Consider the following 24,589-nt stretch of genomic DNA (forward strand, 5'->3'; position numbering starts at 1 on the left):
TTGGTGCCTGTACAGGCCAGTTGGTCCTAGCAGTGAAACAATTCAACATCCAGAGGTTAGAAGAACAGGCTCTGGAATCAGACCAATTAGTTCAAATCCCAGTTTGCTACAACAGTCTCTGCCAAAACAAATTAATTACAGTTCCCAAAATGGGCCCCACACTCTCTCAAGCTTACAAACCTTTCTGCACACATTCTCTTTGCCTTCCACTGGGCAAACACCTACTAATCTCTCAGGCTCAGTGAGGATGTCTTCTTGTGCAAGTCTTCCTGAGCAGTCTGCATCCCTCAAGGGTGGAGCAGGATTATTTCTACTGCTACACCACCCACACAGTACCTCAGTTAGCTAGGGTCTGCCACCCTCTCCAGACTAGTTGGCTTTCTGATTCTGTGGGTTCAGCATCCACAGATTTAATCAACCATGGATCAAAAATACTTAAGACATAAATGATTGTGTCTACATTGAATATGTCCCAATTTTTTTTCTTGTTATTATTCCCTAAACGGTGTAGTATAACAATTATTTACATGGCATTTGTATTGAATTAGGGATTATAAGTAATCTAGAGACTATTTAAAGTATACGGAGGATGCGTGTAGGTTATATGCAAATACTATGCCATTTTATATAAGGAAATTGAGCATTGTGGATTTTGGTGTCTGTAGGGGTGGGGGTGTGGGAGTGTTTGTGCGTCCTGGAACCAATCCTCCACATATACCACAGATGATGTGTATGCTCCCTGAGGGCAGACTGGGTCTTAACTACCACCTAATGACCATCTTCCTAGAGGGTGAAGGACAGTAAAACCACTTATTATTTAATATTTTCATGTTTAACCCTGTTTAAAAAGAATGGCTCTTGCCAGAATAAGATTTTACTGCCTCTGGATAGATGAGAATGTGGGGATCTCCACCGCTATCAAAATGCTGCAAAAGCAAAGGTATCTAATTGCACTGACACATACCTGTAATTAACAGTTTAATGAAGCTAGTTGAATTCACTAATATAAAAAGCAGCTGCTATTAAAACAAAATCCTGGTTTTTTTCCTTTCAAACTGATAAATCGAACATTTTTGAATGCCTACTATGTACCAGATATTTGCACATGATTTCATTTAATTCCCATACCAAATCCCCAAAGCAGGATTATCTCCACTTAGTAAATGAGAAAAGTGAGGCCCAGAGAATAAAGAACAAAACCAAAATCATATCACCAGACAGAGCCAGGATTTGAACACAAGTCTTGTGATTTGAAATCCTAAGCTCTTCCTTCTAGAGAACATTTATGTCCTCATAAAATTACAATTTTAAAAGTACATTACTGGAGAAAAATTTGATCCCCAAAATAAAGAATAAGATAATCATTCAGCCTAGTCACCTATGAAGTACTATTAGTAACATTCTTCTTTAAATCCTTGAAGTGGGCTGGGGGGAGACAGGTACAGAAGAGACGTGTCAGTAAACAAATAAATGAACACTAGGAAAAGAGACTGACCCAATCTTGGAATACTGGTAGCAATAATAATGACAGTAGTAATGGCAATAAACACTTATATAGTGCTTACTATGTACCTGGTGCTATTCTAAGAGCCATACATATACTATTCATTTAATCCTCACAGCAACCCTTCAAGGCTGGTATATTATCATATCCATTTTACAGATGAAGAAACTAGCACTAGCACAGAGTTAAAGGGTCTTGCCCAAAGTAGCTACTAATCAGTGTCAAAGCTGGGATTCAAACTCAGGCAGTCTGGGTCTTAAGTCCATGCTCTTCACCTCTAAAAATGAACCTAGAGAACTATGAAAATTTGGAAATTTCAAGATATAAAAAGAGGTAAGCAAATTCTAACAATTTAACCTGAGATTTAAAAAAAGCGACCCTAAATCAAAGGATGATACTTTGCAAAGTTGATGATACTGTATACTTTTGCAAAGTTAAAGATACTGTATACTTTTGCAAAGTTAAAGAAAAATCAGCATTTCCTGATGAGTTGTGGTAAATACTAAAACAAGTTAATTAAAGTAACTGAAAAAATCTACTTCTCTGAAGATCTTTAAAAATCAGACCCACATTTGTCTAAAGGGAATTTAATGATAGGCAGGTTCTAATAAGGATGTGGGTTTGACTACCTGCCTGAAACTGTCCTAAAACAAGTTAAGATTTTCTCTCAGTGTGCACCTGAATTACAGGCAGTTTCTTTGACACTGAGAATTTGTGTGATGATACTGTGTTTCACACACACATGGCAGTTACCAAGTCTTAACAGTACAGCGAGGTCAGTTTCCACTTTGCTCCTTCTTGTATGTGTGCCCTTATAAAACTCTGTAAAGAACTCACAGGGGAGGGTTTTCCTAAACTCAGCAAGTTCTCTATTTTCTCATAAACATTTTATTTCTCCTCTCATTTAAAAACTTTGTTAGCATTCCCTGTAGTCCTTCACTTATATCTTTTTAGCATACTGTGTGCACATATGGCTCATGAAAATGGACCGATAAGACAATAACATTTTTATTTTTATTATTATTTTTTTAGATGGGGTCTCACTCTGTAGCCCAGGCAGGAGTGTAATGGCACGATCTTGGCTCACTGCAACCTCCGCCTCCCGGGTTCAAGTGATTCTCCTGTCTCAGCCTCCTGAGTAGCTGGGACTATAGAAGCCCACCACCACACCCAGCTAATTTTTGTATTTTCAGTAGAGACACCATGTTGGCCAGGATGGTCTGGATCTCCTGACCTCAAGTGATCCGCCCACTTCAGCCTCCCAAAGTGCTAGGATTACAGGCATGAGCCACTGCGTCTGGCCATAACATTTTTATATGTTTCTATAGAAATTAATTGTTAAAATTAATACAATTTCAACTATCTTTTGTTTTCTTATTTTTTCTCTTTCAAAGGAATGCATATATTATTTCACTCATCCATTCACAACAGTAGCACAAAAGTCAATGAAACTATATTTCCATTTTAGAATAAGAAAAACTGAGTTGCAAAAACCTTCAAACATTGTTTATTTTTCTGATCCTTAAAAACAGAATCATCAGAAGAAAAAGAAAAATGACATAACAGCCAGAATGAAAGAGAAGAGATACATACACAATATATGTTGACATTTTTTCCGAAAAGGAACTCACCGAAGTTTCCTGCCTTTGCTGGCTTTCCTATCTACTTTTTTGTGGATTTTGCTTCGTAACTTTTGGATTGCAAGCCACTGCCTGGAAAATTCACAAGCAATATTATGCATCATCACTAACAGAAATAGTTATACATATTGACAAATTGGAATTATTCTAACAACCTGCAGAAAGAAATCATCAACCTACATCAAGTTCCTTAAGCTAGTTTGGGGCCAAACTGACTAATCAATTGAACAGGATTTGTGTAATGGTAAAACAACAAATGGCAGCTGGGAAATTCTACAGCAAATTTGGTTAACAATGCTCCTTAGTATTTGGAGTTGCTGTGACAAGCACTAAATCTACCAGTCTGCAGGCAAACCCATCAAATTTAGTATAGCTGCTTGGGTTTTCTTTTAATGTTTTAGCTATGCAGCATGTTCTATTACTAATGTTGCAACTGCTGGTTGGTTTGAATGCATGAATTTTTAAAATCTAACTCTCCCTTTGGTAATCCTTCAATGCTTTTTCTTGTGCTTTCCAATTTTTGCTAATTTTTAAATAATTATCCACTACTGATACTGATACTAGTTTTCAATTGTTTTCAATTGTTTAATTTTATTTGTTTTAAATTGTTAATTTTCATTTCATCTATAAATACTTCAGTACGTGTTGCTATACAAGAGGAGATATAAGGACTCTTCTCCCCTCAATATAATCTCAATACCATTACCACATCTAAAAAAAAAAGTCAACAATAATTCTTTATTACCAAATATTCAGTCAGTCTTCACATTTCCTGGAATGTCTCAATTTTACAGTTGGCTTGTTTGGATCAGAATCCAAACAAGATTCACATATTCTGTAGTCATTTTAGATATGAAGGAATTAATTTTTCAATAAGGGATACTAGGCTAAGAAAATCTTCATAAATTGCTCATATGAACTAAAGCGAAAAAAAGAAAAAGAAGGAGAAACAGCAGCAGCAGCTAGTCATCTTACCTGATTTATACAACGAAAACTCAACACCAGAAAAAAAAAAAATCTAGGGAAATCCAATTACTGTAATCTTAATATAATCTTAATTACCATAATCTATTTTATTGTAAAGTCAGATAAATGTACAATATAATCACCACTTAAATGCAATTTGCTCTATCACATTAAATTTATAGTGAACAGCTCTCTATAACATTCCAGAGATAAACGAAACATCAACAACATCCTACCCTAAAATTCAAATAATATTTTACTCAAATAAAATTATTTCATCAACACAAATTTTTCATTGCTTTCTCGAAAGGCTGCTCTGCCTAGAATCCCATTCTGGCACTTGCAGCTTTTGTTTCCTTTCATGCTTTTGCAAATTATGGCTCATGGCTATTTAAATGTACACTATTCATTAGGTAGCACTCTAAATGCCCTTTTTATTTTCCAACCACAGGATGAAGCATACACACAAGAGCCTTCCTTCACTACTTTACATTCTGCCCTGACATCTGGGTAATGCTGCCATGTACCATTTCTAATTGTGCTGAAGCTTTTACTGAAGGGGTGGAGGTCTAAATTAGGGCAGACTCTAACAAAGCAGATTCGACTGAGAGCAAGGAACCTGTTGTGTGCAGTGCCATGTTCTGACAGCTGAGAGCTCACATTTGGGTGGCTGCTTTGTATCCACTGGTCAACAGATTGATATGGATACAATCACAACGCAAACCAGGGAGCAAAGAGCATCAGAAAGACTTGGGAAAACAAACTCTAAAAACAAACACATTGGTGTTTTATAATTTCTTTTCAAATTGTACTTTAGGCAATGTAGGGTAAACAATTAGTCACGTTTTCTTTCTAGCTCTTGTTATCTTGCTTAACTTCAATAATTATAGGACCAATCATTGCTTTGCAGGTAGACTTAAAGGAACTCAAGGGGAGAAACTATTACATAGGCTGCTTGCATGAACAGAAAACTGTATCTAGATTACCTTCCCATGGCCACCTGATCGTTGGGATCCAAGGAGCTGGTCTTCCGTTCTATGAGTTCTCGAAGGAGCTAGGGGAAAAAGGAAAGCAATAAATTTATTTATCATCTTCCAGTACAACTGGTTTTAAAAGGGCAGAGAAGGAATTCTGAATGGCATAGTGACAGCTCTAAAACTACAATCAATAAGGGACAACACAGTGGCAAGAGCATTACTGAATTCCCTTTAACCCTTTCATAGTTATATATCTTTAAAAAGGTGGCTCTAGCAGTAGCTGAGAACAGAAGTCCATTTGGAAGACTTATTGTACTGCAGTTCATTTCAAATACATCAATGAGTGTGCAACATTCCCTTCATCGTTTTTATGATTAGTTTTGTTCACTCCATCGGTATCAATGGAGAATCTTTAAAAGGTTAGGTGGGAAGGGCCATGTGGCAAAAAGGGAAATGCATCAGCTCCTCACCAATAGGATAATGGTGCAAGGTTAACTTCTGAACTATAACCTCCAACAGTCAGAAAGGTCTTCCTCAGGCAAAAAGCCTTTACTGTTCGTAATTAAAAGTGTGCGCATCATCCTCTTGTTTCCCATACCTGCTACTCTACCACGCTTGGTATTAAGTGATTTAGCCACACATGATACCAACACATTCATAGCCAAAAAATTTTAAGAGGGAGGGAACCTAAAGAAAGTCATTTGTATACTGCAAATACACCACAGAAGATTAGTCTCTCGTCCCATATAATAAACTCCATGGGAGTTATTCTAAATGACTCTTCTACTGTCATTTTAACCCTGACTCCACTGCACCCAGTTGAAATCTGCGTCTGTACCTTTCGTACAGACTTATGAATCTGCACTGAATCTTAAAAGTCCTGGGTGAAGAGAAGCAATGGTTTTAAAAGTTAAACACTGGCCGGGCGCGGTGGCTCAATCAAGCCTGTAATCCCAGCACTCTGGGAGGCCGAGATGGGCGGATCACGAGGTCAGGAGATCAAGACCATCCTGGCTAACACGGTGAAACCCCGTCTCTACTAAAAAATACAAAAAACTAGCTGGGCATGGTGGCGGACGCCTGTAGTCCCAGCTACACGGGAGGCTGAGGCAGGAGAATGGCGTGAACCCGGGAGGCGGAGCTTGCAGTGAGCTGAGATCTGGCCACTGCACTCCAGCCCGGGCAACAGAGCAAGACTCCGTCTCAAAAAAAAAAAAAAAAAAGTTAAACACTAAAGGAGAAAAACCCTAAATTACAATAATAGAACTACAAGTACCAAATGCAGAGAAAGAGAAACAGAGATTAAAATTCCAAAAATCTTCTGAGAGAAATGTAAGTGAAGACGCTAAGATAAACTAGTTCTGCTAATCATCTGTCAATAATCCAAGTTTGACCTTAAAACTTGTTTCTTCATAAAAATTAGCCATTATTTTGTAGGTGAGGCATGGTGGCAATAGAGATATTTCACCAAATCAAATAGCTGAAGCCTGTGGGAGGATGAAGAAACAGAAATAAATCCCTCTGAAAGCAGGTCTCTTTCTAATTTCATATGTTTATGTAAGTAGGCACTGGAAGAAGTAAAATAAATTTATAAAAATATTCACTTCCAAAAGATGAATCTTTATTGAAAAAGGGAAAAGGATATCTCAATTGCAATTAGAAAACCTCCCGTGATGTTTTTTCATTTGCTTATTTTGGACATTATTACCACAGCAATTATGTTTAAGAATGCAGGGACCAGAAGCCGCTGGTTTTATTATCACTAGAAAACAGCAAGCTATTTCTCCACCCTGTTTATCTGATTGATTCCCAACATCTTTCTGGCAGCCAATCTATCAGTTTATCTCTCCTACTTCATCACAGTCACTTCTGGCAGCTAAATACAAGATCCAAATCCAGTGTTACACACACATATGACACAGTAAACCTATGTAACACTGCTGCTGTGTAAACAGCTGCCCTTAAGGCTAAGCAGAAATGGGCTTCTGGTTCCTAGTCAATATTCTGTCAGAAGCAAGGAGTAGGGGGAGTGAGAGGGAGTGGTTAATAATAATTATAAAGAAGAAATAAAAGAGAAAGAAAAATAAAAAGGAAGGAAAATAATGGAATAATTGCATTTCATTGCCCTTACCTTGTTCCAGCCACACAAAAGATTACAACAACCATTCCTGGTTTTCCTAATTTTCTCAGATCCCTTGAGACTGGGCAGTCAGGGTCACTGGGTAGGAAGTGCTCATGGAAGGCTGCCCCAGCACAACAGGGTGATCCTCGGGAAGAATATGCCCTTGCCGAAGGCTGGAAATTGGAGCTCACAACTGCAGTGGATCTATTACACTTGCAGTGGTCTCCACAATTCCAACACCAAGTTGGTGCAGCATTTACTTTCAAGCACTTTGTGTACTATATATAGTCTGAGCTGCATTTTCACACACAAGCACTCTGTATGACTATTTTTACTCATTCATGACTTGGAAGATTGTTTTATTGGTCTATCTAGCTAGGTGTAGTTTATTCAGTCCAATATTTCAGAAGATTCTGTTGTGTCCATGGTAAGAAAAAGAAAGCAACAACAAAAAATACAGTTAAACAAATATTACTGTTTCCCACAGCTACCATTATCACTGGGTTTAAATTTAATTATAAAATTGCTTTCAAAAAAGTTGCTAAAAAAAAAGATTTGAGGATATTGGCTGAAGAATTCAATTTTCTGATTTTAATTTGTAGAGCTTTAACTTTACAAATAAACCTTTCTACTAAAATTCAAGTTTCTGATACAATTATTAGAGCCTTTTATTTCAACAATGATGATACAGTATTTGTAGTAATTTTCTATGTGATTTGGAAAATGGAGAGAGAGATAAAATGTTTTTGCTCTCGTCTGTTAAAATTCCTCCAGATAATCAATTCAGAAAGGCTTGATTATACCTCTAGTTCTAGGGGAAAATCATAGATACAGTTAGGTTTTCAGGTCGGCCACAGAAACCTATGTAACCCATACCAATATACCTGAGGAACAGCACTAATAGTACTACTAAGCATCTAATCAACATTTATAATACTTTCACTAGAAAAAAATGCATGCTAGAAACAGTTAAAAATGGCAGATTGAACACATTAGTTTATCTCTTCTCAACCCCTTTAAGAGACAGTTGAGGAATAAAATAAATACTAACTTACAAGAAAAAAGAGAAAGGGAGAGCTAATGCGTGCATATTTTCATAAATTTTTCCAAGACAGTAAGGACATGCAGGAGTTATCACCCAAATGCCCAGAGTGAATAAAGGTGAAGATGAAGCCAATTGTATTAGGCTGCAGAATTCCTGTGAGGATCAGCTCTCTGGCAGTTACCACGCAAGGTGGGAAAAAGAGAAGGAGCAGAACCACTTGGCCCTTCTCCATTATCCCACACGGCCAAGTGACTAACCACCTCTACCATCCACCTCCACTCGCAAGAAAAAAGAAATTTTATTCTTTGGAAAAACTGAACCACAGAAGTTCCAGAATAGAGGACACCAGGCAAAGAAGGCTGGAATGAGGTACAAGGGAAAAGCTCTATGTTAATCTCTGAAACCTCTCCCTTTCTCCCACCTTATTTGTACAAAGCTAACAGCCTATTCTATAATTTCCTAGTTAGGAAAGCAGAGGAGCCTTTTCTGGAAGAAACTGAATGGTGTCTGCCCTCCCACCGCCAAAATTAGATTTCGAAGTTGCTATGGTCTTCTGCATGTGTCCCCCAAAATCCGTATGTTGAACATACTTAATCCTCAATGCAACAGTATTGGAAGGAATGGCCTTTGGGAGGTGATTGAGTCACACAGGCTCTGCCCTTGTGGAGGGGATTAGGCATCCCTCTAAAAGGGCATGATGGAGGAAGTCTGTCCCTTTTGCCTTTCCACCTTCTGCCACATGAATTCCCTCAGGAGAATTCAGCATCAAGGCACCATCTTGGAAGCAGAGCACAGACTTCACCAGACAACAGAAACTGCCAGCTTCTTGTTCTTGGACTTTACAGCCTCCAGAACTGTGAGAAGTAAATTTCCATTCTTTTAAAATTACCCAATCTGTGGTATTTTGCTATAGCAGCACAAATAGATATATACAAAACAAAGCAAACAAATACAAATTCTGACATCCAAGGCTACTCTAACAAAGAAGTCAATTCACAACATAATTATATTTAAAGAAGCCAAAAAGCTCTGCCCAAGTTTCAGAGATTCCAAATAATAAACTTTAATGCTTTACTCTTAAATATGAACAGACAGTTAAGGATCACCTGCATCTGAGGGAATCCTCATGCAGAGACCAAACAAGTAGAAAAGAGACTCGAGGAAGCAATGCAGAGAACAAAGTAAATGCTTAAAAAGGAGAAAAAAAACTCCAAACTTACAATGAATATCCCAGAAGTGGGAGAGGGTATACTTTGATAAGAGCAGGATGCTGTGAAAAAGACTAAAATGAAAAATTAAACACTAAACAGAAAATTTTTAAAAATCCAACAGAAGAACTTAAAGATAAATGAATGAAAATCTCTGATATAAAACAAAAAGAAAGCCAAAAAGCAAAAAGATAATATCCCCTTGTTTATTTGCAAGACAAGACAAAAATTTAGAGGATAATCCAGAAAGTCAAACATCTAACAAACAAAGGTTGGGAGAAAATGTTTGAAGCAATACTGAAAATTTTCCAAAATCATAGAAAGAACAGGAATACACCTGCAAAGACCTAGTGCAATGAATAAAAAAGGGCCTTTGTCAAGACACGTCATCATGAAATATAGAACACCAGAGGTCAAGAGAAGATCCTAAGCAGTTAAAGAAAAAATAGGTTACATATAAACAGGGTGACCATATGTCCCAGTTTACCAAGAAAGTCCTGGTTTACACCTGTTGTCCTAATATGTTGTCAGGCTAGCACCTTACATGTCCCAGTTTTGATAATAAATTATACAGTCACGCTACATATTAAAGAATGGAAGTCTGAATGGGAAAACACATTCAATAGCAAGAGCAGATAGCAGAGGACAGCAAGGTACCTTCAAAATTCTATGGAAAATGACTTCCAGACTCAAATTCCACATACAGCCGCCTTATTATTATTATTATTGAGACAGTCTTGCTCTGTCACCCAGGCTGGAGTGCAGGGGTGCAGTTCCGGCTCATTGCAGCCTCTGCCTCCTCAGCCAAATTATTAACCAAGTATAATGAGAGTTACATAAATGCATTTTTCAAACATGTAAGGACTCAACAATTTACTTTCTATGTACTCTTTCACAGGAAGATGTACTTCAGTAAATGAGTATACAAAAATCAAGACATAAGATATTAGAAAAGAGAGGTCTAACTCAGGGAAGAAGCAAAGGCAAGTCCCAGGAATACAGCCAGCAGGCCTGGTGTGCAGACATGCCAGAAGAGTCCACAGAGCTCTAGGATGAGGTCTCAAAGGGGCAAAAGCAGAAGAGAGGTGCAAAAGGATAGGTTATTTTATATATTCAAGGCATGTGGAGTACACAGGGAAAAACAGCAATAGTTACACAGAAAACTAAGCAAATCTTTTAAAAACAGGCATTATTAGCCCTAGGAAAAAACAAATTTGTAAGAAAAATGTAATCATAATATAGCGCTTGCTCCTATAGTTGGGATGTTTGTCCCCTTCAAACCTCATGTTGAAATTTGCTCTCGATGTTGGAGGGGCCTAATGGAAAGTGTCTGGGCCATGGAGGTGGATCCCTCATGCATAGATGAAAGTCCTCCCTTGGTTGTGGGGAGTGCGTTCCCGCTCTATTAGAGCCCAGGAGCTGGCTGTTGAAAAGAGCCTGGCATGCCTCAGTCCTCTAGCCTCCTCTCTTGCCACATGATCTGTGCACATGCCAGCTCCCCTCCGCCTTCCTTCATGAACAGAAGCAGCCTGAGGCTTCCACTTTAGAAGCCCAATCTTCCCAGGAGCAGAAAAGTGAGCCAAAGAAACCTTTTTTCCTCAAAAATTACCCATTCTCAGGTATTCCTTCATAGCAATGCAGAACAGACTAAGACACTTGAGAATAACATTTACTTGTAATAATAATGTAAACACTGACTGACAGTCATCCTAGCCGATATGATACATTCTCATTGCAGCTTTGATTTGCATTTCCCTAATGGCTAATGATGCAAAGCATCTTCCTGTGCTTACTGGCCATTTGTATATCTTTACTGGAGAAATGTCTATTCAGACCCTTTGCCCATTTTAAAATGAGGTTATTTGTCTTTTTGTTATTGAGCTGTAAGAGTTCTTTATATATTCTAGATACCAGTCCCTTATTCATTTCCCTCCTGTAATGTCTTCTCGCTTTCTTGATAGTATCATTTGAAGCAGAAAAGTTTTTGATTTTGATATAGTCCAATTTTTTCTTTTGTCATTTGTATTTTTGATTTGTATCTAAGAAACCATTGCCTAACCCAAGGTCATGAAGCTCTACTCCTATGTTTTCTTCTAAGAGGTTTATAATTAATAGCGCAGCTCTTATATTTAGGTCTATGATCCATTTTGAGTTAATTTTTATATATAGTGTAAGGGAGGGGTCCGACTTCATTCTTTTACATGTGGACATCCAATCATACCATTTGTTAAAAAGACTATTCCCCACTGAGCTGTCCTGGCACCCTTGTTGAAAAACCAAGTAATTTTAAAAGCATTTTGGCTTTATGACCACATATTCCTTGGCTTTCTGAATTTGTGACCCAGAGTTATTGATTCCTACTTTTTAGGCTTCCACAGTTCATAGCCACAGATGCTTGAGATGGAAAAAGCTTGGGGCAACCCTCTATCGAACTTACTTGGCCTCGCTGAGTCAGGGTTCCTCAAACTGCCTCACTGGGAGATACAAAATCAGACTCAAAGGATTGAGTTTACTTTTCCTGTAAATTCCCTCTCTCTCCCACAAGAATTCTTAGTGAAAATGTATCTGTTTTTGCTCTACCTCCTGCCTTACCACTTTTTTGGTTCTCAGCTCCCTAGTATTTCAAGTTATTCCCAAAAGGGCCGGGCGTGGTGGCTCACGCCTGTAATCCCAGCACTCTGGGAGGCCGAGGCAGGCAGACCACTTGAGGCCAGAAGTTCGAGACCAGCCTGGCCAAGATGGCGAACCCTGTTTCTAGTAAAAATTAGCTGGGCATGGTGGCACATGCCTGTAATCCCAGCTACTAGGGTGGCTTAGGCAGGAGAAATTGCTTGAACTCGGGAGACAGAGGTTGCAGTGAGCTGAGATTGTGCCATTGCACTCCAGCCTGGGCAACAGAGTGAGACTCCAACTCAAAAAAAAAAAGTTATCCCCAAAAGAAGTCACTTGCAATTTTTATACACCATATTTGAGGCATACAAAAAATAAACTGCATATACTACAATTTCAAATAGTTGGGAAGGAATTACTATACATACCTATAGTACAAAATTGGCACAAAATGACCCACTCCCCAACTATATGTTCCCACTCCACGTTGCCCATTCACTCCCGAACGAACAGCTCCACCACCTAATATTTCTGCTTCCATTATGCTACTCAAACAACCTGTGCTAAGGTCTCAAGATCTCCATGTCTAATGGGCATCTGGCACTACTTGTCCTATTAGACTTCTTGAAGCAGCAACTGACAATGGATGTTCTCACCTCACCGAAACACTCTTTTCTTGGTATCAGTGAGGCATTTCTCTGCCTTTACTCCACATTCAGTCAGCCCCTCTAGGCAGCCATTAAATGCCGCCACTCCTCACGACTCAGTTCCAATCTTTCTTCTCTTCTCATTCCACAGGGTTTCCCCCCAAGAACTTCCTTCTGTTCTCAAGGCGTCAATGACCTAAGAGTTATCCCTGGAAATTCCTCTTCCCTTACATCCAATATCTCATCTATCTCAAGTCTTATATTCACGAATTTGTCCACTTTTCTCCATCTTCACTGCCTCCACCCAGTACTATCATCTTCGTTCACCCCATATTTTTTTTTTTTTTGAGGCAGAGTCTTGTTCTGTCACCCAGGCTGGAGTGCAGTGGTGCTATCTCTGCTCACTACAACCTCCACCTCCCGGTTTCAAGCAATTCTCCCACCTCAGCCTCCCGAGTAGGTGGAATTAGGGCGTGCGCCACCACGCCAGGCTAGTTTTTGTATTTTTAGTAGAGACGGGGTTTTTCCATGTTGATCAGGCTGGTCTCGAACTCCTGACCTCAGGTGATCCACTCGTCTTGGCCTCCTAAAGTGTTGGGATTATAGGCGTAAACTACCATGTCCGGCCCTCATACATATTTTTTGAGTACACTGGAGAAACAAGAATAAAAGAGACATGGTCTCACCTGAGGCAGTGTAATGATTTCCTCTCATTTACTCTTATCCCGCCTCCATTTTTGTTTCCTCATTGTACTCAGAGTAGTATTTTCAAAAAGCAAATGTGTCAGGACATTTAACCACTAGGTCCCTTGTACCACTAGGCCCCTTGTCTACCTCTCCAGTCTAACCCACCTTCCGCCTCTGTGTTGCAGTCCCATCAGGCTTCATTCTGTACGTGAAATGCTCTGTGGGCCCTCACACCAGAGACTGTTTCTGCATATGCACTGTGGGAACAGGCTTCGCTAGCCATTGACCTCCCACGCCTCCTCCTCTACTCATTTGTTAAATCGCTTCATCATCTCTTCCTGAGGGAAACCTTTCTTAACCACAGCTGCACTCACACACACGCACCATACTTTTGCTGTTCTTACTATACATTGCACTCATGGACTCCTTGATGAACGTCTACTTCCTCCCCTTGCTGACTGTGTGCTGTGTGACAGCAGAGACTCCATCTGAACACAATCGCCACTCCATCCCCTGCAGGGACCCCTTGAAGGAGCTCCATATATACACAGAGGGGAAAACAATTATTATTATTATTATTATTATTATTATTTTGAAATGGAGTCTCGCTCTGTCGCCCAGGCTGGAGTGCAGTGGCGCGATCTCAGCTCACTGCAAGCTCCACCTCCTGGGTTCACGCCATTCTCCTGCCTCAGCCTCCCGAGTAGCTGGGACTATAGGCGCCCGCCACCATGCCCAGCTAATTTTTTTGTATTTTTAGTAGTGACAGGGTTTCACCATGTTAGCCAGGATGGTCTTCATCTCCTGACCTCGTGATACGCCTGCCTCGGCCTCCCAAAGTGTTGGGATTACAGGCGTGAGCCACCACGCCCGGCCGGAAAACAATTATTTCTGAGAGAAAATACCAAATTTGTGTTTGCTTTATCATTTCTCCCACCACACACACATACCGCTTCAGTGTTTTTACACAAAAGGAGTCAATATACAATAACCTGGCTCTAATCCAGGGTACTATTATCTACCTAGGAATAGAGAAACCTATCTATTTTTCGTCAGTTGTTTTTGAACATATCTTTGCCATTGCCATTTTCAATGAAATGACTTCCCCACACAATATTCTTCTCACAAGTCTTACATAGGCCAGGTGACCTACACAACAAACACATAGACTGGTCTATTTAACAAACCTGGATGGTTTTAAGTGGATGAGAATTATCTTTTCCCCCCAGCCCCCATTCCAAGAGTACTTGAATTTAAAACAAACAAAAAACATTTAACTGGGGCCAGGCACAGTGGCTCACACCTGTAATCCTAGCACTTTGGAAGGCCGAGGTGGGTGGATAACCTGAGGTCAGGAGTTCGAGACCAGCCTGGCCTACATGGTGAAACCCCATCTCTACTAAAAATCCAAAAAAAAAATTAGCAGGGGCATGGTGTCAGATGCCTGTAATCCCAGCTACTTGGGAGCCTGAGGCAGGAGAACCACTTGAACCCAGGAGGTGGAGGTTGCAGTGAACTGAGATTGCGCCACTACACTGCAGCCTAGGCAACAAGATTGAAACTCCGTCTCAAAAACAACCAAGACCCAAAAACCAAACCAAAACAAAAAAGCCATTTAACTATTTAAACTCATTCTTTGACTATTAAAATGATATAGACCTACACTCCCTCTTGTGTCTCATTTCCTAAAGGAAAAAGTTGGTTCTTCTCAGGAAATGAGAGCAAGTACATCTTTGGTGCTTCCTCTATACTCCCCCCAACCCTTAACCTTTCCTGTAGTCTCTTTAAGTTGGTCCTTTTACTGCAAGACAGATGTCTTGACATCTTTGTAATAAAGGTCTGAATTAATTTCAGTTACAGTTGTGTGGTTTTAGAGACAGGGCCTTGCTTTGTTGCTCAGGCTGGAGTGCAGTGGCATGATCATAGCTCACTGTGCCTTTGACCTTCCAAGTTCCCACCTTAGCCTTTGGAGTAGCTAGTACTACAGGCATGCATGTCCAGCTAATTTTTTCTAGTTTTGGTAGAGATGGGGTCTGTCTATGTTGCCGTGGCTGGTCTTGAACTCTTGGCCTCAAGTGATCTTCCTGCATCAGCCTCCCACACTGCTGGGATTATACCGGATGAGCCACCATGCCCAGCCTAGTTACAGGGTTTTCTATTTAAATATCTTTTATCTATGAAATAGGCTTCTCAAATACCAGTTACAAGTTTCCATCTCCCACTCTCTAAGATCTAATGCTTCTAGGTATGAATTTTCTCTTCTGTGAAGTATGTACTACACAGTTCAATCTAAGTGTAACTATCTGCCAAAGAGTCTGATTTACCTGTCTTGAATTCCAGCTCTGCCCTTTACTACCTGTGTAGTTTGAGACAAGTTCCTTGAGCTCCCTGAGATTCAGTTTCCTCATCTTATAAAGTGGTAATTATACCTCACAAAGTTGTTTTGGGACTTAAAAAGATGATAAAAGTAAAGCACTCAGCAAAACATTAGTATTCAATAAACAGAAATATGGTGAACATCAGATCATCCTCATAGATAATCCCTAAACCCCATTTAGGGTAAAATAAATAATCTTCCACAGCTAAATTGCCACAGCTGCTAACAAACAAGTACAGTAATTCAATTTTCCTTTCTACTGATTTTCAAACATAGGTAACAAATAAGAGTGAAAAGATAAAAATGTAACAATAAAGAAAATCCACAAAAATAGTAAGTCATACATTTTAAAAGTACGTTATTGGTTATAGGACTTTTCCAAACTAGACCATGAGAAACTGGAGCAAAAGTCATCCTCTCCTTTATCATTTATTCTGTTTGAACTATCCACGATTCTCCTTCCCTGACCTTCAGCTCCCCCACAATCCCCTGATTACACAATTCCTTTATATAGAAGGCCTCCTCCCAACCTCAGAATATCTAAAATGCTGGCTATCTTTCTTTGAAAGCCCAGATCAAATGCCACGTCCTCTTCCCTGGAGCCTTCTCTAATTCCCTGAAACTATTACTTTTCTCCCTCTTCTGAATTCTTCAATACACACTCACCAAGCATTTTGGTTATTTATGTTTATGTCATCTTGCTTGCCTGACTATAAGCTTCTTGCAGACAGGGGATATGTCTGACTGAAACTCTCACCCCAATACCTGGAACTCCACCACTGCCTTTGCATACGGTGATCATTCAATAATATTTCTAAGGGCTGGGCACAGTGGCTCATGCCTGTAATCCCAACACTTTGGAAGGCTGAGGCAGGGGGAATCACCTGAGGCCAGTAGTTTGAGACCAGCCTAGGCAACATACTGAGACCTTGTCTCTACAAAAAAAAAAAATTTAAATTAGCCAGGTATGGTGGCACACACCCATAGTCCTAGCTACTTAGGAAGCTAAGGTGTAAAGATAGCTTGAACACAGGAGTGTGAGGCTGCAGTGAGCTATGACTGTACCACTACAGTCCAGCCTGGGTGACAGAGTGAGACCCTCTCTCAAAATAATATTCCTAAAACCAAAGAGTCAAGTAGCAAGCAGTCTTCTAGATCTTGTCAACAAGCATGAAAAGCAGCCACCTTTTGCAAGGGGAAGTGCAATATTTACAATAATAATACAGGGAAGAATGAAAGGAAATCAGGATGTGCGAATAAGGTCTAAGAAGCATCTTAATACTAAAGTTACAAATAGTCCACCTTTGGTTACTCAAATAGAATGTATAGCTAGAGGCTACCACTGAAGAAGTCAGCCTAATTCTGCCTCACTGCCCTCGGTCTTTAAGGATTTGATTAGTTTTTCCACTTTTTGATTCTGCGTTGCAGCATGCCTCCACTCTGGAGCTAGTGCTAAGGCCTATGATTTGGAAGAAAGGATAAATTCATTCATTGAATAAAGCAGTACTATTTTCTCAGCACAAGCCCTAAAATACCTCAAAGGCCATAATATTTCACTAAGCTTGGCCATTTGGGTTAAAATTTATTAGTCAACACAGAAAACTTTCTCATCAGACCCCATATATTCCATTAGGCATGATATATAGTGTCTCCCAATGTCTAATTATTAACTAGAAGTGTAAGTAAATCACTATCAGTATTAGGCCCTGATGAGTGAAGACAGAGTAAGAATTAAGGAATTCGAATGCTAAAGAACTTCTTGCCAATTTGCTTTTCTGTTTCCAACAAATAAAAGGAATTTTACAAGGACTAAGTGACCGACTTATGCAATTCTTTCCTTTTTTTTTTTTGAGATGGAGTTTTGCTCTTGTTGCCCAGGCAGGAGTGCAGTGGTGTGATCTCAGCTCACTGAAATCTCAGCCTCCCGGTTTCAAGAGATTCTCCTGCCTCAGCCTCCCTAGTAGTTGGGATTACAGGCATGCACCACCATGCCCAGTTAATTTTGTGTTTTCAGTAGAGATAAGGTTTCATCATGTCGGTCAGGCTGGTCTTGAACTCCTGACCTCAGCTGATCCACCCGCCTTGGCCTCCCAAAGTGCTGGTATTATAGGCAAGAGCCACCGCACCTGGCCCTCTTTTTTTCTTTTTTAAATTTAAGGAAATCTTTTTTTTTTTTTTTTTTAGAGACAGGGTCTTGCTCTGTCACTGAGGCTGGAGTGCAGTGGCACAATCATAGTTTACTGTACAGCCCCGAACTCCTGTGCTCAATTGATCTTCCCACCTCAGCCTCCTGAGTAGCTGGGACCACAGGCGCAAGCCACCATGCTTGGTTAATTTTTTTACTGTTTATTTTTTTATAGAGATGGGGTCTCACTATGTTGCCCAGGCTAGTCTCAAGCTCCTGGGTTCACGCAGTCTTCCCACCTTGACCTCCCAAAGTGTTGGGATTGCAGGAGTGAGCCACTGTACCCAGCAAGCCACGCTTTCTAATCCATACTAAAAGTAACAATGTACGGAAGGTGCTGTTGTTTAGATTTTCCAAGAGCTCCCACTTCAAAAATTCTGCCCATTGGTCACTAGATGGATGTCTTGGTGTGTACCTCCCCCTCCATTTATAATAAAGGCAGGAAGAAGGGTTATAGATCCTCTCGGATACCAGCTCAGTTACTATTTTTTAGCATGCGTTATTTAGCAAGGTTTCTTTTACTATATGTCATTTATGTTTAAAGAATAAAGAGGAAGTCATTCTGAACTAGAGAAGGATTCACAAGTAAGAAACTGAAAGGGTAGTACTAACTGGTATTCTGTGATTATGTCCCTTAAGAACCAAAAGCCTAGCTGAAATAAATCTCTCCCTGTATTTCCAGCATTCTCCCTCTAGCCTTCAGATGCCAATAATTCTTCAGCCCCACCAGAATCAATAAACCATCAATCCTGTCACCTTTTCAGCATCCCTCTTCCTCTCGTCCTGTGCTCACTTCCCTCCTTACCCAGGTGAATGAGATTCCAGAATCCATCAGGATAATCACCCCCGATATATACCCTGAACTCCCCTGCAAGCTGTCCCTTTGTCATACAGACCCACAATCCCTTAGGGATAGATGTATCTTGGAATTCAGAATGTTTCATATTTTAGAAAGGTAATACACTGCATATGTCATAAATGTGTCCGCAGAGTCTGGGGCAGCACCCCAAAGTCAAACACAAAATTTCTGTAGCAAAATATATATTCCCACATAAATCTGATAAGTAAAGCCTATAAATAGCTTCATACTCATTCAGATCAGGTGCTGCCACCACAACAGTTTGCCAAACTTATCAAAACAAACAAAAACTACGAGTTTTTAGATTTTTAATCTTGGAATTGTTGGCATGGGATTATTTACCTGCTGTGGCAAAACCCCAAGCCATGTTAAATCTCAGTACCTGCATCCACATGGATGAATGTGGTGAGAGAAAGACCAGATCTTGCAAACTGGCCTCACTTTCATATCATTACCAGTAACCTGTGGGTCTTTTCGGCTACCTGACAGTGCAACTACGCTTTCCTAGTCCATTCACTCTCTGAGGTAACTTTTTCTTACCCTCTCTTTTCTCAAACCTCCATCTCCTCCTACATCTTATCACTCTCGGCTCCTTCATTGATAAAAAATGTCATAAAATAACATAGAAGCACTCACATGAGGACTCTGCACATGCTCTCACCCCTTACCTCCCTGCAACTATACTCATACGTCCTGCCTTCCCTCTATCCGTCACACCAACCCCTCCTTACTTGTGTACTGACCAGCAATTCTTACCTCTTTCCTGCAACATCCATTTTTACCTCTCTACAGGATCATTTCCATTAACATACAAAATATATCTCCTATCTTAAAACTCTCTCTCAAACCTTCCAGCAGCTGTCCCGTTTCTCTATTCCCATTACAGCAAACCTCCTCAAAGCTGTCCATAATCACTGTCTCCAATTTATTTCCTCTCATTCTTGCTCTTGCAACCTCTGCCTCCCAGGTTCAAGCAATTCTCCTGCCTCAGCCTCCCAAGTAGCTGGGATTACAGGCACCCGCCAGCATGCCTGGCTAATTTCTGTATTTTTAGTAGAGATGGGGTTTCACCATGTTGGCCAGGCTGGTCTTGAACTCCTGACCTCAAGTGATCCACCTGCCTCAGCCTCCCAAAGTGCTAGGATTACAGGCGGGAGCCACCAAAAAAAGTCTGGCTTTTTTTTTTTTGAGATGGAGTCTCATTCTGTCGCCCAGGCTAGAGTGCAGTGGTGCGCTCTCTCTTGGCTCCCTGCAACCTCTACCTCCCGGGTTCAAGCGATTCTCCTGAATAGCTGGGAGTACAGGCACATGCCACTATGCCCTGCTAATTTTTTGTATTTTTAGTAGAGATGGGGTTTTGCCATGTTGCCCAGGCTGATCTCAAACTCCTGATCTCCAGTGATCTGCCCATCTTGGTCTCCCAGAGCGCTGGGATTACAGGCATGAGCCACCATGCCCGGCCTCCTCCCATTCTCTCTTGAACCCCCTCCACCACTCTACTAAAAGAGCTCTTGTTGGTCAGATGTGGTGGCTCGCACCTGTAATCCCAGCACTTTGGGAGGCTGAGGCAGTCAGATCACTTGAGATCAGGAATGTGAGACCAGCCTGGGCAACATGGCAAAACCCCATCTCTACTAAAAATACAAATATCAGCCGGGTGTGGTGGCGCATGCCTTTAGTTCCAGCTACTCGGGAGGTTGAAGTGGGAGGATCACTTGAACCTGGGAGGCAGAAGTTTCAGTGAGCCCCACTGCACTCCAGCCCTGGTGACAGAGTGAGATCCCGTCTCAAAAAAAAAAAAAAAGTTCTTGTCAAGGTCACCAATGGCTTCCACATTGCTAAAACCAAGATCAATTCTCTCTCAGCCCTCGTCTTACTGGATCTACCTGCAGCATGAAGATTTACTCCTGTTTTTTTTCTAAAAGTTTAATAGTTTTAGCTCTTACATTTGGGTCTATGATTCACTGTAAATCAACTTTTGTGTAGGTGTGAGGGAAGGCTCCATCTTCATTCTTTTGCATGTGGATATCCAGTTGCTCCAACACCACTTGTTAAAAAACAAAACAAAAAACTGTTCTTCTGCCCACTGAATCGTCTTGGTACTCCTGTTGAAAGTCAATTAACTATAAATGTAAGGGTTAACTCCTGGACTCTCAATTGTATTCCATCAATCTATATGCCTAGCCTTATGCCAGTACCACAATGTCTTGATTATTGGAGCTTTGTGGTAAGTTTTGAAACTGGAAAGTGTGAATGCTCCAACTTTGTTTTTTTTCCAAGATTGTTTTGGCTATTTTGGGTCCTTACATTTCCATACGAATTTTAGAATCAGCTTGTTAATTTCTGCAAAAAGAAAAAAAAAAAGGCAACGGGAATTTTGATAGGGATTGTTTTGAAACTTTAGATCAATTTGAGGAGTACTGTCATCTTAACAATGTTAAGTCTTCAATCCATGGGCATGGGACAGCTTTCCATTTATTCAGGTCTTTAATTTCTTTCAGCTATATATATATACACACACATATATATATTTTTTGATATGGAGTCTCACTCTGTGGCCCAGGCTGGAGTGCAGTGGCGCAATCTCAGCTCACTGCAAGCTCCACCTCCTGGGTTCATGCCATTCTCCTGCCTCAGTCTCCCAAGTAGCTGGGACCACTGGCACCCGCCAACATGCCCGGCTAATTTTCTGCATTTTTAGTAGAAACGAGGTCTCACCATGTTAGCCAGGATGGTCTTGATCTCCTGACCTCCTGATCCGCCCGCCTCAGCCTCCCAAAGTGCTGGGATTACAGGCTCCCAAAGTGCTGAGATTACAGGTGTGAGCCATCGAGCTGGCTCTTTCAGCAATATTTATAATGTTCAGTGTGTTAAATATTTCATCTTTTCGGTTAAGTTTATTCCTAGGTATTTTATTCTTTTAGATGCTATTGTAAATAGAATCATTTTTCTAATTTCCTTTTTAGGTCACTCATTGCTGGTATACAGAAACACAACTGATTTTTTGTGCATTCATTTTGTATCCTACAACTTTGCTGAATTCATTTATTAGTTAGCTCTAGTAGTGTTTTGGTAGCTTCTTTAGTACCCTTTTTTTTTTTTTTTTTTTGAGATGGAGTCTCCCTCTGTTGCCCAGACTGGAGTGCAGTGGTGCTATCATGGCTCACTGCAACCTCCACCTCCCAGGTTCAAGCGATTCTCCTGCCTCAGCCTTGCAAGTAGCTGGGGTTACAGGCGTGCACCACCATGCCTGGCTAATTTTTGTATTTTTAGTAGAGACGGGGTTTCACCATGTTGGCCAGGCTGGTCTTGACTCCTGGCCTGAAGTTGATCTGACTGCCTCGGCCTCCCAGTGTGCTGGGATTACAGGCATGAGTCACTGTGCCCAGCCGGTACTTTCTATATATAGGATCATATCATCTGCAAATAAAAGATAGTTTTACTTCATCCTTTCCAATTTGGATGTCGTTTCTTTTTCTTGCCTAACTGCCCTGGTTAGAACCTCTAGTACGATGCTGAATAAGTGGCAAGAGCAGACATCCTTGTCTTGTTCCTAATCTTACGAGAAAGCATTCAGTCTCTGGTCACTGAGTATGATGTTATTTGTGGTTTTCACAGATGCTTTTTATCAGGTGAGGAAGTTTCCTTCTATCCCTAGTTGTTTAAAAATGTTTTTATCATGAAAAGATGTTAAAGGCTTTTACTGTCTCTATTGAGATGATCATATGGTTTCTTTCCATATTCTGCTGATATGTTATATTACATTGATTGATTCTTGATGTTAAACTAACCTTGCATTCCTGGGCTAAATCCTTCTTGGTCATGGTGTGTAATCCTTTTTATTTTTGTTTTGTTCCTTCCTTCCTTCCTTCTTTCCTTCCTTCCTTCCTTCCTTCATTCTCTCCCTCCCTCCCTCCACCCTTCCCTTTTTCTCTCTCCTCTCTGTCTCTCCTTCTCCTTCTTCCCTCCCTCCCTCTCCTTTCTCTCTCTCTCTCTCTCTTTTCTTGGTCTTGCTCTGTTGCCCAGGCTGGAGTACAGTGCCACAATCACAGTTCACTGTAGCCTCGACCTCCCAACCTCAAGCAGATCCTCCTACCTCAGTCTCCTGAATAGCTGGGACTACAGGCATGACCCACCATGCCTGAATAGTTTTTTTGCTTTTTATAGAGAGACAGGGTCTCCCTGTGTTGCCTAGACTGGTCTCAAACTCCTGGGCTCAAGCAATCCTCCCACCTTGGCCTCCCAAAGTACTGGGATTACAGGCGTGAGCCCCTGTGCCCGGCCTGTAATTTCTTCTCTGAGATGTTTTAGTCTGGTTTGGGTATCAGGATAATACTGACTTCACCTTTTTTTTTTTTTTTTTGTGGGAGGTAGGCAAGAGACAGAGTTTCATTCCGTTAGCCAGGCTGGAGTGCAGTGGTGTAATCATAGCTCACTGCCGCTTCAAACTCCTGGGCTCAAGTGTCTCCTCCTTCTTGAAACACTTTCTTTACATGCAACCTGGAAAATCACTCTTCCTCTATTCTCTCTTACATCACCGGTTGCTCTTTCTTCATCACTTTTGTTGCTCCTTCCCATCTCCCCAGTCTATAAATGTTTGAATGTTCCAAGACGTGGGCTTCAAATCTCTTTTTCTCTCTATCTTCATTTTCTAGGTAATCTCATTCAGTCTCATGGTATTAAACGCAATCTATATGCTGATGGTTCACAAATTTATACCTTCAGCCTGGACCTTCCCATGAACTCCAAAAATATATATATAACTCCTCAACAACTCCACATGAATGTGGCAGAAGTATCACAAACAATATAACTAATCTGTAACCAAAATAAAGCCAACATAGGTCCACAGGGGTTGGGAAGAGGGGGCAATATAACCAAAACCGAGCTCCTGATTTATCTTCCAAACTAGCTTCTCTCACTTTTTTCTCAACTCTGTAAATAGCAACTTAATCCCTCCAACTGCTCAGGCCAAAAACCTTAATAGTCATTCTTGATTACTCTCTTTTCATATACCACATACAATCCATCAGCAAATCCTGTGTCAGCTCAACCTTCAACATAAATCCAGAATCCAACCAATTCTCTCTTCCAAAACCACCCTAGTTTAAGCCACTGCCATCGCTTGCCTGGATTATCACTGGAGTCTTTTAACTGGTCCCCTGTCTGCCACCTTGCCCCCTATTCTCGTGTCTACTCTTAACACAGCCATCAGTGATTCTTTTAAAATATGAGTCCAATCACATTACTCCTCTATATTCAAAATCCTCTGGTAGTTTCCCATCTTAGCCACATCAAAGTGTTACAGTGGCCTACAAGGTCCCACAGTACCTGGCCTCCCATTACCTCTGACTTCCTCTCCTACCATCCTCTTTCTTGCCTACTCCCCCACTGACTCCCATGACTCTGGCCTCCCTGATTTTCCTGGAACATGTTAGCCTATGTTTTGCCTCAGAGTCTGTGCACTTGCCATCCCCATTGTCCCTAATGCTCTTCCCCCAGACAACTGCATAGCTCTGTTTGTCACTTCCTCAGGTCTCTGCTCAAATATCTTTATCTCTGAAACATCCTAAATTAAAACAGTAACCATCACTTCCCTATCCTAGGGCTCGCTTTCACCATACCCAGTTTCATCATTCTCTACTGCATTTGTTACAATGTAGTTCCCTGTTTCATTCCACCTCTAAGCTAGAATGAATGCTCATGAGGGCAGGAACTTTGTTTTCTTCCAGCCTCTAACAGTTCCAAGAGAACTTTCTGTG

General features: G+C 40.7%; 1 protein-coding gene across 1 annotated transcript in view; it reads right to left on the minus strand.

The window, feature by feature from the left end:
- The window catches only part of AATF (apoptosis antagonizing transcription factor), a 112,049-nt gene that overhangs the window by 32,840 nt on the left and 54,620 nt on the right, over window positions 1–24,589 (minus strand). The window contains exons 9-10 of the mRNA XM_025361764.1: window positions 5,097–5,164; window positions 3,136–3,216 (exon numbers count right to left, since the gene is read on the minus strand). Coding sequence (XP_025217549.1) covers window positions 3,136–3,216; window positions 5,097–5,164 — 149 coding nt within the window. The remainder of the gene's footprint in view (window positions 1–3,135; window positions 3,217–5,096; window positions 5,165–24,589) is intronic.

Source organism: Theropithecus gelada, chromosome 16 (assembly GCF_003255815.1).
Source record: "Theropithecus gelada isolate Dixy chromosome 16, Tgel_1.0, whole genome shotgun sequence".
Lineage (NCBI taxonomy): Eukaryota > Metazoa > Chordata > Mammalia > Primates > Cercopithecidae > Theropithecus > Theropithecus gelada.